Raw genomic sequence first — 18,271 nt, forward strand, 5'->3', positions numbered from 1 at the left:
ACTTAAGTCTTTGGTTTTTATTATCCTAACGTGAAAGCATCCTGGACATCTTCCACGGTCACTACAGTGCTTTCATTTAATTATGAACACCCCAAAACGCGTACTCGAGCAACCTCTGCAGTACACTCTGATGGGAAAGATGCCTCAGAAGACTGAAAAGCCTGAGTGTGGAAAGCAGCGTCCCCTAGAGTTGAATTTGTTTCTAACAAGAAACCAGCTTTTCACTAGATCCCATTCCACAAGGCTTTTAGCACACTGGTGAAATATAGACTGCAAGTGATGGACTTTGAAAAGACAGGGGAGGCCAACTTCCGGCATGCAGGCAGGTGCAAGCTGCCTAACGACCTTCTGCACCTACAGTCGGCAGGTGGCGGCGTAGTATGGATGGAGGTCTGGACCCCACGCCGGGCTCGCCGAGGCAGGCGGCGGGCCGGGGCCGCGAGCTCCTGGCTCTCCAGGGCAGCGGTTGTTCTCTGCTCTCCGTGTAGTGTGGGCGCCCCCGTCAGTTCGATTTTTGATTCGATTACCAAGAGGTTTTCGCTTGACCCAAGATTTGCTAAAAATAGTGGGGTCATCAAATTTTCCAGTGAAAGTATGTTCTGCTCCATCAAAAAACTCCGCATGTGTTGTGTGTAACCCAACGACTGTGAAATTCAGAACTGATAGAGCCATCATTCCGATGGCACGGGCCAAGAGTAAAAGTTATTTCAGAAAACAGCGCTGCACAAATAACATCCACAGGAAGCCTTGCATTTCAGAGCTTCGAGGAGAGGATGACTGGTGTTTACACGTTTCCTCGAGTATAAACCTACCGTGGAAGAAGTTGTCAAAAAATCGTCAACTAAAATATGTTGTATATGCTTATCATGAGCCTCGTTTTTATTACCAGTTCACAGCTCCATATCATGCAGCTCCCTGTAATAATATCTATAATGTTTCTTTTGAGAAGAAACTTCAGATTTTAAGCAAATTGGTTCTTGACCTTTCATGGGAAGTCTGAATGCCATCACATTAAATGCAAAAAGCTGATTTGCAAAACGAATTGTTCTTTACATTTTCATTTCATCTCTAGACACTGAAAAAGGACCCAAGCCACGTGCAGACCATAGTTGTGAATCTTCCAAAAGGCTATTGAAGGCTAAAAATCTCATAGATTTTTTAATCAACAAGTAGAAGTTCTAGGCAGACATGCAGTCATTGCCTGAAATACTCGTGTTTCCCTGAAAATAAGCCCCAGTTAGGATCATCAGCCAGACGGACACATTTAGTATGTTATGATGTTCCAGAAGATGACATGACTGTATTTGAATAAATGTAGATTGCTGTACATGGAAAAATAAGACATCCCCTGAAAATACGCCCTAATGTGTGTTTTGGAGCAAAAATTAATATAAGACCCGGTAATTGCTGCTCTCCAGGGTATGGAATAAATACCCTGAAACATCCCAAATGTCCTAAGTGCTGTGGGATTTGCAGCCCTGGATCTTATAACCCCGGTGATGGAATTCACATTCAGTGCAACAGCAGCCTGGTGTTTGGAGCAAAAACATGCTTATAGGCCATTATTGAGTTCTTTGGTAGTTTTATGAAACACGAAAGTATATATTTGAAATATTAATATAAATATTATGCCAAAATTAAACGTATCAGATTTTACAGAAAAAGATAGGGGAATCTTGTATAGTACACATTGTGACTAGATGTTTGAGAAATTTCATCAGAAAGGTTCGGTATCTGTCCATGTCATAGTCACTTAATGTTGGCATTACAGAGTGTGAGCAAAGAGAAGTGACATACTAAGCCATAATGGGAAAACAAACCCAGTATAGGTGAAACCGGGTAATTGTTCAGTTTCAGAGCAGACATTTCCCTTCCATAGTAGGTGTTTAGGTGTTAATCATTTCAATCATCACCCTACCATTGTATTTTATCCATGTCTTTGTGGTCCTTTAAATACATGTTCAGGAGACAAATTGTATCCAGTTTAATTATTTAATGATTTCTTTCGACTGTAATGAACTGGAACCTGGAATACAACAAAACAGGTGCCTGACTTAAAATCCAATACTATAATGATCACTATTATTTTTTTCCCTTGACATTGAACTTAGGTATAGAGTTGAGACTTTTCTGTCCAGAAATGTTCTACCTTTAATATGTAATTATAAATGTGGTGAGCTTATAGCAGTGCATTTATCTATTAAATGCTTTTGAATCTTCTAAATTCAGTTCATAAGTGGCTAAGCAAGGATATAATTTCTGATACACATTATTGCTTCTGTATATTCATAGTTTACATGAGGTGCTTGAAGTCATTGTCCCATTAGATCAGTAAGATTTCAGCCCTTTTCATTGTGAGAGCTATCAGAATAAACAAAATTACACTAATGGACAGTGAGTGATGGACTTAGATACGTACAATTAGGGCAATCCACCTTATCTTTTTTTTTATGAAGTGCTTCAAGCATACAGAAAAGTAGAGAATATAGTAAATACATGTGTACCCACCACTCAGCCAAATCTTAAGATTTTGCTATACTTGCTTTAGCTCTTTTAATTTTTTAAGAAATGTAACTTTTCAGGTGTCAGTGAAGTCTTTTCCTGATTCCATTCTCTCCCTTCCAGAGGTAACTACCATCCTAAACTTGGTATCTATCATCCCTATGCAAGTTTTATACTTCTAGTTCACCTTTATGTGTCCATATATATAAAAATTTTAATATGCAAGACAATACGCAGTGTCATGTAAAGTTTATGAACATTCGAGATCTATGAATATACTTAAAAGTTTTGGGGGAAAATCAAAATAACCACAGGCATTATTTTAGGACTATGGATGATTTTCTATTCGTCTTTCTAATCTTATTTTCCAATTTTTCTAAGAGCAGTATTATATTTCCAAACAAATAATTTGATAAAGAAAAAGTTTTAAAAAGAACTGTTGGCTGCTGAGAAACCAGTGATGTAGAACGTGAACTTGCAAATTTACTGCAGTTTGAATTAGATTTACAATTAATTGAAGAGGTGGATTACAGACAGACCTATTGTTTCCTTCTGTAAGCTCTGTAGTAAAAAGATACGGTAGTGAATTAATTAAAGGCAGAAGGTTTAAACGGAGTTTGGGGTGAAAGACGATGATGAACAGACGAAATTAAACTTTTACGAAAGCTAAGAAATGGCAGTGAAGAGGGTTCACTTAGGGAAAAGTTACTGATAACTATGGTAATGTTTTGGTTAATACTTTCAGAAGACTGCCTCATTTATCAAGTCTTTGGGGCAAACAAGTTAACTGCATCCTTTAATATCAGTACGTTCTTCTGTTGGACAAACCATGAAAACCCCTGGGAAAGTGAATGGAACACCAGATCATCTGTTTTATCATAATCTTTTATGTATCAGTGACTAAAGAATTTTTCTTATTTCCAATACTAAATGCTTGAAAAATAGAAAGTGGAATAAAAAGGAGTTAAATTTATTAACCTCCATCTTTCAAGGAATAAAATTTATTTCCTTCAAAGGGCTCATTTCAGGGGTTACAAGCTCACATGCCATCAGGCAACCTACTGGTCATATATCACCCCAAGAGAAATCCTGTACCTATTAACACTTCCCATTTCCCCTTCCCCCAGACTGATAACCATTAATCTACTTTCTATCTCTATGGACTTGTCTATTCTGGACAGTTCCTATAAATGAAATCATACAATATGTGGCTTTTTGTGTCTGGCTTTTTCCACTTTGCGTACTTTTCAAGGCTCCACCATGTTGTAGCATGTATCAGTACTTTATTCATTTTTATAGCTAAGTAATCCCATTGTATGGATAGACCACCTCTCATTTATCCATTCATTGAGACATTGGATTTTTCTTGTTTTGGGCTATTATGAATAATGCTGCCATGAATATAAAATTACACACACACACACACACACACACACACACACACACGGTGCCAAAAAATGTATACATTTTAAGAAAGAAAACTGTATTAAAATTGTAATACTCAATATATACCAATAACAAAAGATGAATACAAGTCACGTTTGACTTCTGCAATGACAAGAGGTGCTCAAAGTGGTTACCATCAGTGTCCGACACTTCTGATTACAGCGAAGTACTGCTTGAGCAACACTGACCAGTGTCCACTTGTATACATTTTTTTTGGTACCTCCGGTATATATGCTTTTTTCCACCCCCGTTCCCACATGCTCAATTATCAAGTGATTTCTACATCAAGACAAAAATTACGACTACAGAATACACAACTTTAACACAATGAAGACATTGACATTGTTAAAGATTTTGCTTACCTTGGTTCAGTCATCCATTAAAATGGCGATTGCAGCCAAGAAATCATGAGAAGGCTGAGACTCAGGACAGATACGGATTTAGGGAAGATCAAGAACAAAGACGTGTCATTAGAGACCAAGGCTAAGATCATCCACACCCTCATATTCCTATGTATGGATACTTAAGCTAGACAGTGAAGGCTGATAGGGAAAAAAATGATTCACTTGAAATATGGTGAAGAGCTCTACAGATACCCCAAACCACCAGAAAGATGAACAGGTGGGTCTTAAAGCAAATTAAGTCTGAAACATCTCTGGAGGCAAACATGACAAAACTGAAGCTGCTCAACTTAGGGCACACCAAGAGAAGGTAGGATTCTTCAGAAAAGACAATGCTGCTGTGAAAAATAGAAGGTAGAAAGAAAAAGTCCAATTATGAGGTGGACCGACTCCACAAAAGCCATCAGCATGTTTCAGGAGCTGAGCAGGGCTAAGGACAAGACATTGTGGATGTCACTCATTCATAAGGTCGCCAGGAGTCGGAGCTGACTCATTGGCATGTAACACACAAGTAAACACTATTAGGAGCTTATGTCCTTCCAGCATAGGCAAACATCCTAGCTTTCTCTTTTCAATAGAAAGGTAGTACACTTATGCAGTACTCCACGCCTTGCCTTTTCCCTTTTCCTGGATAGATTTCCATGTTTCTAGAGTGTCCTCATTTTTCACAGCTACAGATTATCTATTATGCAGCTGTACCAATTTAACCAGTCTTTTGTGATTGATGTTTTGATGGTGATTGAAATGATTCGATATTTACAAAATCTACTTGTAAATTAGTCATACAATAACAAGCAACTAATGAGATAAATATCAGGTTTAATGAGGAAAAAAAGCTACTTAATTTTAATACTAAACAGGAAAATAAAGGCCTGAGGATGTTTAAAATATTGCCATCCTCTCAACAATTAGGCTATCAGGTAGAACTAGTTATCTGAAATAGGATGGAAAGTGGGAAATAGACTCTGGTCTAGTTGGACAACTTGTTTTTAACCTATCTTCTGCTTCTCAAAATTTATCTTTAGTCCTCAAAATTAACTTAATGTGCCGTTTTCACTAAATTTGATGACAGAGAAGTCTTAGGAAATACTTGAGTTTTTTTGTCTAAGTATCTAGCACATCTTATATTTTATCAGACATCAGATATGTATCTATATAGACCAAGTAGCAATCAAGTTGCTTTAAAGTCAGTTTTCTAATTGTCTACTATGTGATCTGATGAAAGTTAAGTTGTAAGAATAACAGATCCAGTAAACTCCATTATTTAAATATTAGTTAAAACAAGCTATTAAAAGTTAAATAATTTTGGGAACCCTTGTAGTTGATGGGAATGTAAATTGGTCGTCACTATGGAAAGCAGTATGGAAAATAAAACTACCATGTCATCCAGAAATTCCATTTCTGGGTATATCCAAATTAACTGAAATCAGGATCTGAGATATCTACACTCCTATCTTCATTGCAGCATTATTCACAACAGCCTAATATGGAAACAACCTAAATACCCATTGACGGATACAGAAAATGTGGTATATACATATAATGGAATATTCTTCAGCCTTTAAAAAGGAAATCCTACCATTTGTGACATTGATGGACCTGGAATACGTTATGCCAAGTGAAATAAGCCCACACAGAAAGACAAAAAGACAAATACTGCATGATCTACTATTGTGTGGAATCTAATAGTCAAACTCATAGAAACAGTAAATTGTTAGTTACAAGGGGCTGAGGGGAAGGGGGAAATGGGGAGTTGTTCATGGTAGTTAAGTTATACAAAATGAATAAACCCTAGAGATGTGCTGTACAACATAGTGCCTACAGTTAACAATTTGATATTGTGCATTTAAATTAAGAGGGTAAATCTTGTGTTAAGCATTCTTACCAACACCCACAAAAAAAAAAGAGCAAAGGGACACAAGGAAACTTTTGTAGGTGGATGATGTTTATTACCTTGATTGTGGTGATCGTTTCATGGGTGTATGCATGTCCAAACTCATCAAATTATATATTGAATGTGTAGCTTTTTGTATATCAATTATACCTCAACAAAGCTATAAAAAATAACCTTTGTACTTCTATTTACTATTAGGTAGATATATACTATGAGTTAAATACTACCTCTCTACTGTTCATGTTGTTGGTTTCTGTGCTATGACATCTTTCATTTGGTGGTTTTTCCTAAATAAATATTATTCTTCATTCCCATGTGATAAAAAACACTCATCAACCAAAGAATTGTGGTTTGGGCACTTCAAAAGAAGCAAAAATTCTAAGATACCATTTATGGAAGCAAAGATGCATTCCTTATTTTTGTGATTAGTTGGCAACAAAAGATTGAGGTGTTGGCTATTAAGATGAGAGAACGATGGTGTGGTTGACTCCATTGACTAACCCAGGTGGAGAAAAACAGAGGCATAGAATGAAACCAGTATAACAAGGTCATGGTTAGACCCTATTGATTATGGTGACCTTGCCAGGGTATTTTCTGGATGCTGAGATGGGACAGTGTCATCTTTTCTAATAGAATGATGAAGGTGCTCAACATTCCAGAAACTACTTCCTTGATTGTTGATTCATTCTTCAGGATGTGCCTGATCAAGTGCTAATAGCTGAGTTTCACATTTCCTGAAACATCTTTCTTAATTTAACTTTGACCTAGCTCTAGTCTGTAAATGAGAAATGCAGATAAGAATGAGGGGTCAATTTATTTTAAGTACATTTATCATGAAATATCAGTATGCACAATTTCAAACATTTATAAATATTGCAATTACCAGAAAAGTCAATTTAATCTTAAAATTATTTGAACAGTGATTTTCACAATTATTTACAATTAACTCAACCTACCTTTGTAGAAACATAATTATGTTTAAAAGTACCCTGCCACAAAGTAGTAATTTCACAGTCCCTTTCTATAATATTTATGTCACTAAAGTGGCAGCTGCATCAATAAAACCCAGCAGATTGAACAATTTAGAAATAGCACAATGAGAACCGCAAATGCTAGTTAGCATTAATTCCAAACAGAACGTTTTATATTAACATAAATATTTTTCCATTTTAATCGCTGATTAAAGAAAATAATTAGGAGGCAGTACTTTCTTATTTGTAGTAAACAGTAATTAATTTTCAGATATTTTCAAAATTGACATTAAGAAGCTAGATTAGGTAAGTTTTATAACACATGACACTATTTTGAGAAATTCTTGATTTCACTGGAAGCCATTTCTAATAGTAAACTTTTTTTAAAGTTGTAATGACAGTAAGCAGAGGTAATTCTCTATCATCCCAAATAGAAATTATAATTGCTTATCAGCAAATAATAACATATTCGGATGGAAAGAGATTCTTGGCTTTATTGCTAAGGGCTTTTTTTTCCTATTTAACATTTTAAACTTTTTTGACATCCCCTTAAAAGGATCCCAAATATGTTTAAATTATGTCAAAGGAAAATAACTTTGTATGGAGTAGTACTTGTGTTTGAAAACAGTATTTACTGTAGTATTCCACAGCTATTTTTTTTAGCATATATCCAGGTAAATCAAACAAAAATGTAAGATATAAGAAATATAGTTGAAGTCACAATAAAGTATATTTTCTTTTATTGACATAGAACATATATGTTAAATTTTAAATGTTGGCTCTTTAAGAAAATGTTTCTCCTGGTAAATAATATGCATAACCATTGCCCAAAAAATGTATATAACTGTTTTCCCCCAAAATATAGACAGTGGTCCACTTCAGACCAGCCCCATAATAACCTACTGAATACAATGTGCTCTTAATTTATAAATGGGCTATCCTCAGTATATAAAATATATAGGCATGTATGTAATACATACAAAGTAAGAAATATAAAAAAGAGATGCAAAGGCAAAAAAAAAAAAGGTATTTTTCCCTGTAAGATCCAGACAGAAATTCAGTGTAATTCGTGAGACCATGTAAAATGTACTCTTAATTTATAAATGGGTTACCCTCAGCATATAAAATATATAGGCATTTATGTTATACATATGAAGTAAAAAATATAAAAAGGAGAGATGAAAAAAAGGGGAAAAGTGTCCTTCCTTATAAGATCCAGACAGCAATTCAGTGTAATTAGTGAGACCATGTAAAATGTCTGAAGAATCTCAGTTTTGGCAAATACTTTTCAGAAAAATATCTAGTCTAGGAGAGTACTAAATTCCCACTTTAAGAATTTGGTGGAGGTTTCCATTTCAGCATTCAGTAAAGATGCTGGTCTCCCTAATATGCAGAAAAGAGGACTTTGGGGGGTATTCTGCTAAAAGGAAACACAAAGTCGCTCATTTTTAGCCAGTTAGTAATAACTCCACCCCTTAGTCGAGTGTGTGTAGTACAGAGAATCAAATCCTGACCCATCAGCATTTGACAATGTTTGACGAAAGATGCCAATGGACAGGATCTAAATTCTTCCTAGATCTTAGAGGGAATGGGGCAGGAAGTGATGGTAAAGGAGGGGTCAACTCCAAAGGTGGCTGGTCCAATCTTAATGGTTGATGTTAAAAAACACACCAAATGTTTCTATAGCATTCGTTCTGCTGCATTTTCTTTATTTCAAGCCACAGGTCTACTTCGAGGGTCATGCAGCAAGTGGCTTATAAATAAAATCAGTCTATGAATAGTGTCATCACATTAAGAGACAGAATCGCTGGATTCTCTCGTTAGGTAAAGAGCTCGCATTGTTCGACTCCATGAGTTGGTATTATTTATGGGATACCTAAAATGGGGGACAAAACCATAAATATCAATAACAATCTACATGCAATTCAGGAGTTAAAGCAATGAAGACTATTCAATCATTTATACAGTTAGAAATTTCATATGGTTTCTAAATATTGCTTCACTGTTTAAAATGCAACACATGTAATGGCCAATTCCCAAATTAGCAAATATTAACACTATTGCTAATTGCTTACCAAGGCGAACAATTCCCACTGCTCTCAGATCTCAGCATATGCTACCAAGAGAGAACCTAAGGAGGGTAACAATATCCATTTTGGAAGCATAGGAATTTGGACACTTAATGTATCCTTTAGCTTAGAGAGATATGCCACACGTCTCAATTTTCAGAGACCAGCCCTTGTTATCCTGTCATGGACCCAAAGGAGAAACAGCAAAGAAAAAAAAAATAATGAAAACATTCAGCTGCAATGTTTTTTCCTTTCTTTTTCCAGATTGCCATTATGCAGCCAAAAAAAAAAAGGAAACCTCAGGATACTGAAAAGAATAAAAGAACTTTCCCCCAACAGTATGTAAGTTTCTTTACGAATTTAAATTATCGTTCTGGGGAATATTTGGACTCTTCCACCAAGAAAATAGACATCTGCTAATTCACTATAGATTTACATAAACAGAAGCCCTTTGTAAGGTGTAAAGCTGTAACACCAACATAAGGTATTATTATGGAAGCAGAAGATTTGAACAAATTTATCCTAAATATTAAAAATACAGAAAAATGTAATCTAGTTTTAAATTCTCATGCAAGTAACCCATATTTTATCATTAATTAAAAGGTAATCTCGGGGCGACCGGTTAGCTCAGTTGGTTAGAGCGCGATGCTCTTAACAAGGTTGCCGGTTCGATCCCCACATGGGCCACTGTGAGCTGCGCCCTCCACAACTAGATTGAAACAACTACTTGACTTGGAGCTGATGGGTCCTAGAAAAACACACTTTAAATAAAAGCTTTTTTTTTAAAAAAAAAGGTAATGTTCTGCTGATGTAAATGATTTTCATTCCATATTTATATATAGCACTAAACAGATGATGGCAAGCTGAATTAAGGCTTGTCAGATTTCTACAAATGTTTCGCCATATCAATAAATTTTACATTTTAAAGCCAGGTTATCATCTAATTAATTGAGAGAAATAATTTAACTCTTTCCCTAATCATGAAGATTTTTTAAAACGTTTCACTTTCTTGGCAACATATGAAACAAATTATTTCCACTTAAACCATTAGTTTGAAAAATTGAGCGATTATCAGGAACAGCTTCCAAAAATGATTATTATACTTAAATTAACACAGGTTATGCAATGTATTTCATCACACGCTTCACAATTTTACTTTTATAAGAATATTCAGAAGTTAATGTGCAAAAATAATAATTCAGTTTTAATTCAACGCCAATTCATTTAAGCAATCATTTTTAAAATGTCAGTCCACCAAACGTATTCTTTTAACTAAAACAAATATGACTGTGAATTTTCTCCAGTTTTAGAGTTTTATAGAAACTCTGCTAACATACTCTGGCCAAAACTCTTACAGAATTGAAATCTTAAGACTTGCGTAGCAAATTATTGTAAGTATGAAAAACACCGTATGTACGTTTGAAAGCCAGCTTAATTAATGTCAAAATTAAACTTTAACTTTCATCTGTCACGCTGAAAGTCTTTTCATTTAGCATTAACAGTAGTACTTTCACTTTTGCTGTAGTTGACAGCAGAATGTAGTCCCTCAAAGAAAACATCATCTATTAAAAATAAAAGAGGTTAAGCAGACTCACAGTCCTTAATTCTGACAAAAGATTAATTAGTCTAACTAATAAGACCTTTAATGGATTTTTCAGGTTCCTAAGCATAGGAAGAATGAAAAACACTGAAAACTTTTTGCTGAGTTATACACAAATACATTAACACTAACTAATAAAATTGTCTAATTTAAAGAGTAACTGACCTGAGATGTACCTTGCTCCGATTAACATTACCATGCTACTCACTATAAAAAAGCCCAAGGGTAGACTACAGAAGATACTAGGGTCACCTGTGGTCATCCAAGTAGAAGGGATTTCCAGTCAAGCAAACCAAAAGAGAGACACATAATTACAATATTTGTGTTAAGAATCACATGGTAGCAAAACAAAATAAGCTATAAAAATAGTATATTCATAAAAGCTAGCAAAGAGTTATTACTTCAGATCAAAAATATAATCAATATAGAAGGTTTATGATAATTAACAAACAATACAGATAGTATGCCACAAATAGCCAAGAACATAATAAATACATATAGACCATAAGTCTTCCACTGGCAAAGCCAGAGAAAGCCAATGGAGAACTTTTTGGGAGGCTGTTGATTTTTTTACCTATCTTGATTCTTCCCCAACAGATACAAAATAAGCAATCCAATTACTCCAAAATTCAAATTACAGATCCTTTGGCTATCAGAGAAGAGTTATATTAGCCTACTGAAAATAAATTTCAAACCATATTGGTTTCGTTTTCTTTTTTTAAATAGAATTTGGTGTATAAAGAAATGTACCTATTAATATTACTCCAATTTCAAAACTAAATTATATTAATCTACATTCTAAAATATTGCCTGAGAACATGGTTGTTTTGATGTTTTGTAACCTGAGTCTCAGAACAAAAGATTGAAAGAAAAAGGATATTAAGCTTGTTTAGGAGAAAAAAGTAAAAGCTTCAAGTCAGAGCATCCAAGACTGAAAATATAGACCACAGTGATCTGTGGTAGTGGATGTTTCCAGAAGCTTCTCCTAAAAGCCAGACAGATTAAAAGTGGTTTTATGGGGTGGAGGTGAGGGGGTGGTGGTGGTGGTTCTATACTGACTTTGGGGTTAGAAGGCAGATTATATTTCATTTATGAACTTTTCTTCATTAAAGTACAGTGGTACCTCAGTTTTCAAACGTAATCCCCCAGTTATGAAATGTTCAAAAACAGCCGACAGCTAGGCCTCAGGATCTTGCACTCAGCGGAAGCCGCGTGACATGTTCTATCTGAGTCGTGTTTGAAAACCAAAGCACTTACTTCCAGGTGTAAGGCATTTGTAAACCGAAATGTTCGTCAACGGAGACGTTCGAAAACCAAGGTACTACTATATATGCTTCATTATATTATTGGTTATTGTTCCATTCATTATGTTCCAAATCTTGAATTTAGCAAAGAATTAATGTATTGTACCATATTAAACATGTTTAAGGCTGTTTAAATGAAAGGCATATTAAAGGAAGCTTAAGGCTATAAATGGTCAACTTATGCTGAAAACCTTTCTACCCAAATGACTGAAAAATACAGTGTTGTTTTCTGCCAAGAGCATTTCCTAATCTATTATGACACTTCTAATTTACTATGTTTGGTGCATTTCTTGCTGTCTGATTCCAATGAATTCTCATAACGTACACTCGCTAAGAACTTGTAATCAGCCTAGGAAGTAACAAAATAAATTCTGAAATTAATATAGATTTTGGTTGGTTCAGGTCATGAAGACAGCCCCCCAAAAAGGTAAAGTAAGACATTAAGAGAAAACAAAACAAAACAAAAAACCAGACTGTAGTTGATTTTTTTTTCATTGAGAAGAAACTAGAAATAATTTTACTTTTAGAAAACTAAGCTATAAAATCAAAGTACTAGGAATAAACTAAGAAAAAAGACATGGCAGGATGTATCTATATCAACGTGATAATTTACATTTTTATGTTTAGAACTTTATAAAGTGTTTTCAAAATGTTAGAAACTGGATATATTATAATGCTTTTCTTCAGAGCAGCCTTGCTAAGTATAATTGGTCAGATACTTAAATAAGCTATTAAACATATTAGGACACAGTGGCAATAATAATAAAACTTTGTTACCACTTTCTGAAGACTGAGTTGTAACCCAACCCATTGACTTCATCACAGCTTTCTTCCAGGTAGAATATCGAATTTCACTTTCTAGAAATAGAAGATAGGAAAAACACACAGAAAGGCAGTTTAATGAGATGTCCTAAGCCCCATACTTACGTTCACTCAGCATTCTTGACAAATTGTGATACATGTTAAAACTGAGTGGGGCTTTACCAGGACTCAGATTTGGAAGAATAGTTTCTAGTAGATGGATGGCCAAGTGATTGGGAAAGAAGCTTGCTTAGAAGTTGGATGGGAAATTCAGCATGGTGTGCAGGGTGAGGGGAGAATGGGAGGCAGGCTACCTGCTAAGACCAGGCCATTTGCAAACAAATGGTGATGAATTAGAAAGGGGAATCTCATTTAATCTGCTTTCTCTTTTTCTTGGGGTGGGAGTAGGGGGAGCTTGGGATACTGGAAGGGGTATGCTATAATGTGGAAAGACTAAGAGGAGAATTATTTTTGGTCTAGCCAAAGAATTTAATGAGTATAGATTTCTCAAAAGAACCAAACTGCATTCCTGTGAGACAGGATTCCTTTAAGGTGGAAATCTACAAGAAAAGGACTAAACAAAAATGGGCACTGGTGTCCACACACACTGCACTCCTCCTAAAGATGGGGAACATGCATGAAGCTACCTTTCTTTCAAAGGCCTCCCTGCCTTTCCGTAGCACCCAAAGGCTGCAACTCCTGTGAGACACTACTCTAGTATCACTCGCTTCAAAAAGCATTCCAGGGGCTGGCCCAGTGGCTCAGGAGGTTGGAGCTCAGTGCTCCTAACTCCGAAGGCTGCCGGTTAGATTCCCAAATGGACCAGTGGGCTCTCAACCACAAGGTTGCCAGTTCAATTCCTCAACTCCCGCAAGGGATGGTGGGCAGCGCCCCCTGCAACTAAAATTGAACACGGCACCTTGAGCTGAGCTGCCACTGAGCTCCTGGATGGCTCAGTTGTTTGGAGCGCGCCCTCTCAACCACAAGGTTGCTGTTTTGACTCCGCAAGGGATGGTGGGCTGCCCGCCCCCCCTCCCACGCAACTAGCAATGGCAACTGGACCTGGAGCTGAGCTGCGCCCTCCACAACTGAGTGAAAGGACAACAACTTGAAGCTGAGCGGCACCCTCCACAACTAAGATTGAAATGACAAAAAAAAAAAAAAAAAGAAAGCATTTCAGTGTCCCACTTCTGGCCCCTCCTCCGACGTCCACAGCACCTCACGCACACCTCAGTATATCAGCTACCACAGTGAATTTTCATAGTTTTGTCTACGTCTCCCAAAATACTTAAGTCTCCTGAAGGGCAAGGACTTACTTGGTCTTATTCATCTCTATATTCCCACGTAAGGACAGTTTCTGGCCAAATGTTTGCTGAAAAAATGATCTACATCTAAGTGCCCATTCATATGTGTGAGTGTTGTAGGGAGAGGAGAAGGGCTGGTGAAGGGAAGGACAATCAACTGATCAACTCCGGGCTAAAGCCTCAAAAGTACAAAGATGGGACGGCCCGATGGCTCAGTTGGTTAGAGCATGAACTTTCAACAACAAGGTTGCCCATTTAATTTCCGCATTGGATGGTGGGCTGCGCCCCCTGCAACTAAAGATTGAAAACGGCAACTAGACTTGGAGCTGAGCTGCGCCCTCCACAACTAAGACTGAAGGACGACGACTTGGAGCTGATGGGTCCTGGAGGAACACACTGTTCCCCAATAAAATTTAAAAAAAAAAAAAAAGAAAAAGAAAAAATAGTACAAGATGGCGCGCCTCAGGAAACAGTAATCCTTAACTCCTTGCACAAAACTTCCTGGGATTTAAGAGTGGTATTGGCATCTCAAAACCATATACTTGCTCTGAACATTATTTGCTTATTAGAAAGTTGTTTTTTCAGAAGCAGAAAAATTTTTTGAACTTCGTATTTTATCCAATATTGCAAAAGTGAAAAATTACTTAGAGTGTCAGATTTTAAACACATTTTCACATCAAGGTACATGGAATACTGTCTGATTATAAAATTACTAGTATTATATTCCACTTTCTTGTACATAAAAAAATGACTGCAATTAAGAAGTGATGGCAGTCTTCCAGAAAATTAAAAATGCATTTGAACCTTATTTTTCCTTTCAGTAGCTCAAAATCCACTTTGATGCCATTTTATGCATACGTTTTGTAAAAGGTTATGAAACCAAATTCGGTCTATACAAAACCTTATTTTTGTACTCACATTTATTTCAGTTTAAGAGATGCATCACTATATTTTAATAAAGGTGTTGGCCCGAGCTTCGGCCTTAACTTAGTTTGTTAGGAAGTAAATTGGATATTTAATGCTCATTTATTTTAACTGCTGCTGCTTTTGTCAGGCTAGCCCTGCTGTGCTTAAGTTACCAGAATGTCCCTTAGTCCAGCTTATCATGTCCTAAACCCAAGTCATTAACACCAAAGATGATCCGGTATAGACATTAGGGGTGGGTGGCTGATATATCTCCCTTCTTCCTCTTAAAAGAAGGTACTCTAACAATCTGGTATCAATAGTGTGGCAGTGTCATCCTCCTACGTGAAAGGACTTGTCAATAGTAGAAATGAATGGTAAAAATGTGATTCTAGAATTTTGAAAATAAGAAACTATTTCTCTCACCCACACTCCTTCGGTGTAGCCCAATACACTTAGTAGCCAAATCTGAAACAGTAGTAGCATTGGCTATTGTACTTAGTTTCTTAACTTGTGAATAAACAGAAAGGCAAGCTCTTTCTCACTGAGGTCATTTTCACAGTACACCATGAAGTTTCATTCTTTAAATGTACCTTCAGCATTGATTTGGGGTTCAAACCGCTCCATCGTGACGGCTGACAAATCCTCAGGTTCGAGACTCCAAACACCGACTCCTTCTGCAGCCCCTGCTGCCATGGCGGCTCCCAAGGCAGTTGTTTCGGGCATCGAGGGCTTCACTGAAGGGAAAGAGCTACATCGACATCTTTGTATTTTTTCAGAGAACAAACTGATAGTTGCCAGAGGGGAGGGTGGGGTTGGTGGGGCTGGGTGAAAAAGGGGAAGGGATTAAGAAGTGCAAATTGGTAGTTACAAAATAGTCATGGGGATGTAAAGCACAGCACAGGGAATACAGTCAACAATATTGTAATAAGTCAATAATATTGTAATAATATTATAATATTGTAATAACTGTAATACAGTTAATAATACTATAATATTGTATTCACTGGGTGTCAGATGGGTACTAGACTAGTCAGGGAGATCCCTTTGTAAATTATTCAAATGTGTAACCACTATGCTGTACACCTGAAACTAATATGAAATATTAAACATCAACTATAATTGAAAAAAATTTTAATTAAAGAAATCTTTATTTTTTTTACATATGCCTAAAACACCAATTCTTCCGAAAGAAACACTACTTTCAGAGTTTAAAGGAATGAAGGCTTACTAACCTACTGGGATATACAGAATGTCTGCTTGTAGCTGCATAAGAATTTTGTTACTGGTCATTCCTCCGTCTACCTGCAGATGACTGAGTGGAATTCCACAGTCGCGGTTCATGGCATCCAAAATCTTAAATAAACCAACATAATGAACATAATTAAACTACTGCACACTAGTAACATCTCTGAAAATGACAATCTTCTACTCAAAAACACTCAAGAGCTTCCCAAAACTTACAGGATAAAATTTAGACTTTTTACTCTGGTCTTCCAAGCCCTCCTTAGTCTGGTCGCAAGCAACCTTTTCTCTCCCTACACCTCTGCACTCACCCGTATATCCAGCCAAACCAAACAACTCTATTTTATACCCAGGTGTCCTGCCTCAATGCCTATATCAGTGCTATTCCCTTTGCCTAATGTCCCACTCAGCATCCCCCCAATCGCAAAATGCCCAGTGCCTGGCAGACGACAGGAACTTAGAAGGTAAGGCCAGCTACAAAACCAAAAACTTACACTGATTAGTGTTTAGGCAGGGTTTGATTTTTGAGTATTTAAAAAATTTCTGACGTTCATATATAATTTGTTTAAGAATGATAAAGGCAGATTAAGTGTAAGAAAACAAGTTCAGATTTATTACCTCTCGGGTTTGGAAACAAACAGCTTCTAATGCAGCAAAAGCAATATGGCATTTATTAGTAAACTGAGTGAGCCCACAGATGATCCTAAAAGTACAAAGATGTTTACGGTTAGAGTGATAAGCGTGATAAAAAATTGAGTCATCAATCTGAAACGTCCCGAATGTGGAAAGATTGAATTTAGTAGATAGAAATGTGCAGGGAAAAAGTAGACATTAAAAAAAATAATAATAAAAAAATTAAAAAATAATAAAAATAAATAAATAAATAAATAAAATTGGAGGTAAACATTGAGTAGTTTGGAAAGTCCTTGTGGTCCACAATCCTGCCGCCACATATGAAAAAGTTCGTGGTCCATCTGAATAGATGACAAAAATATAAAAACAAAGCGGTATTCCTCTAGATGATGTCTCTCTGATGCCTAACTTGCAGATGTCTTGAAGATAAAAGATAGTAACACTATGTCATGAATGTGGATATGGTGAGGGCTTATTGTCAGATGATTTATAACTTCTTGGAGTTTAAAGGTTAAGAAATTACACTCTCCAGATAGAAAAGGTTTCGAACAGTTTAAAATCATTTGAAAATAGATAGGAAACTATTAACTAATAAGTTATTAGACTCACAAAAGCATACCTTATTTTTAATTCTTACCCTCTTGCACTGGGATCCCAGTAAGGTGCGTATAACCCTGAAAATGCTGGGACGAAATAGCAGCCATAAGAAGTACCTACTTCTTTAGCAAGTTTTTCTAACATTAAATAAAAGAAAAACAAAAAGAAAAATCATTCTACGATATCCTACTTCAGTCAATAAACACACATCTATGTAAAAAATTACGATTGGGCTTTTGGTTCTGTTCATTAGTACAGCAAAATGTTCCTGATAACAGCAGTATGCTAGGAATAACAAAACCAAATTTCCTCACATTGACTACCACCACTAAAATGTAACCCAGCCCAAGAAATAAGGAATTGGGTTAGTTTCATTAAGGCATTTTAGCTCATTTCCACTATTTTTAAAGTTGCTGACTAAAAGATGAAGAAGTGACCTCCAGTACATCCCTAATGTTTCTGATTATCTCACCTTCTGGCAAAATTTAACAAGTTAAATGATAGAGTGGGTAGGTTGAGTTCCAAATAATTATCCATAAACTGAAAATAGCCATATTAATACTTAAATTATAGTTATTGTAATTTAATATTCATTCTAACT

General features: G+C 36.1%; 1 protein-coding gene and 1 pseudogene across 2 annotated transcripts in view; one reads left to right on the top strand and one right to left on the bottom strand.

Annotated features, from left to right (window-relative positions):
• Nucleotides 1-279: 279 nt before the first annotated feature.
• LOC308495125 (zona pellucida-binding protein 1-like) lies at nt 280-1,205 on the top strand (annotated as a pseudogene). The gene has a single exon. The product of its transcript is annotated as a zona pellucida-binding protein 1-like (transcript).
• Nucleotides 1,206-10,872: 9,667 nt separating this feature from the next.
• GK (glycerol kinase) overlaps nt 10,873-18,271 on the bottom strand; it is a 61,004-nt gene continuing 53,605 nt past the window's right edge. Inside the window, exons 16-21 of the mRNA XM_081043055.1 lie at nt 17,711-17,807; nt 17,059-17,143; nt 16,431-16,551; nt 15,789-15,932; nt 12,965-13,045; nt 10,873-11,135 (exon numbers count right to left, since the gene is read on the bottom strand). Coding sequence (XP_080899181.1) covers nt 11,011-11,135; nt 12,965-13,045; nt 15,789-15,932; nt 16,431-16,551; nt 17,059-17,143; nt 17,711-17,807 — 653 coding nt within the window. The 3' untranslated portion in view covers nt 10,873-11,010. The remainder of the gene's footprint in view (nt 11,136-12,964; nt 13,046-15,788; nt 15,933-16,430; nt 16,552-17,058; nt 17,144-17,710; nt 17,808-18,271) is intronic.

This window comes from Rhinolophus hipposideros, assembly GCF_964194185.1.
Source record: "Rhinolophus hipposideros genome assembly, chromosome: X".
Lineage (NCBI taxonomy): Eukaryota > Metazoa > Chordata > Mammalia > Chiroptera > Rhinolophidae > Rhinolophus > Rhinolophus hipposideros.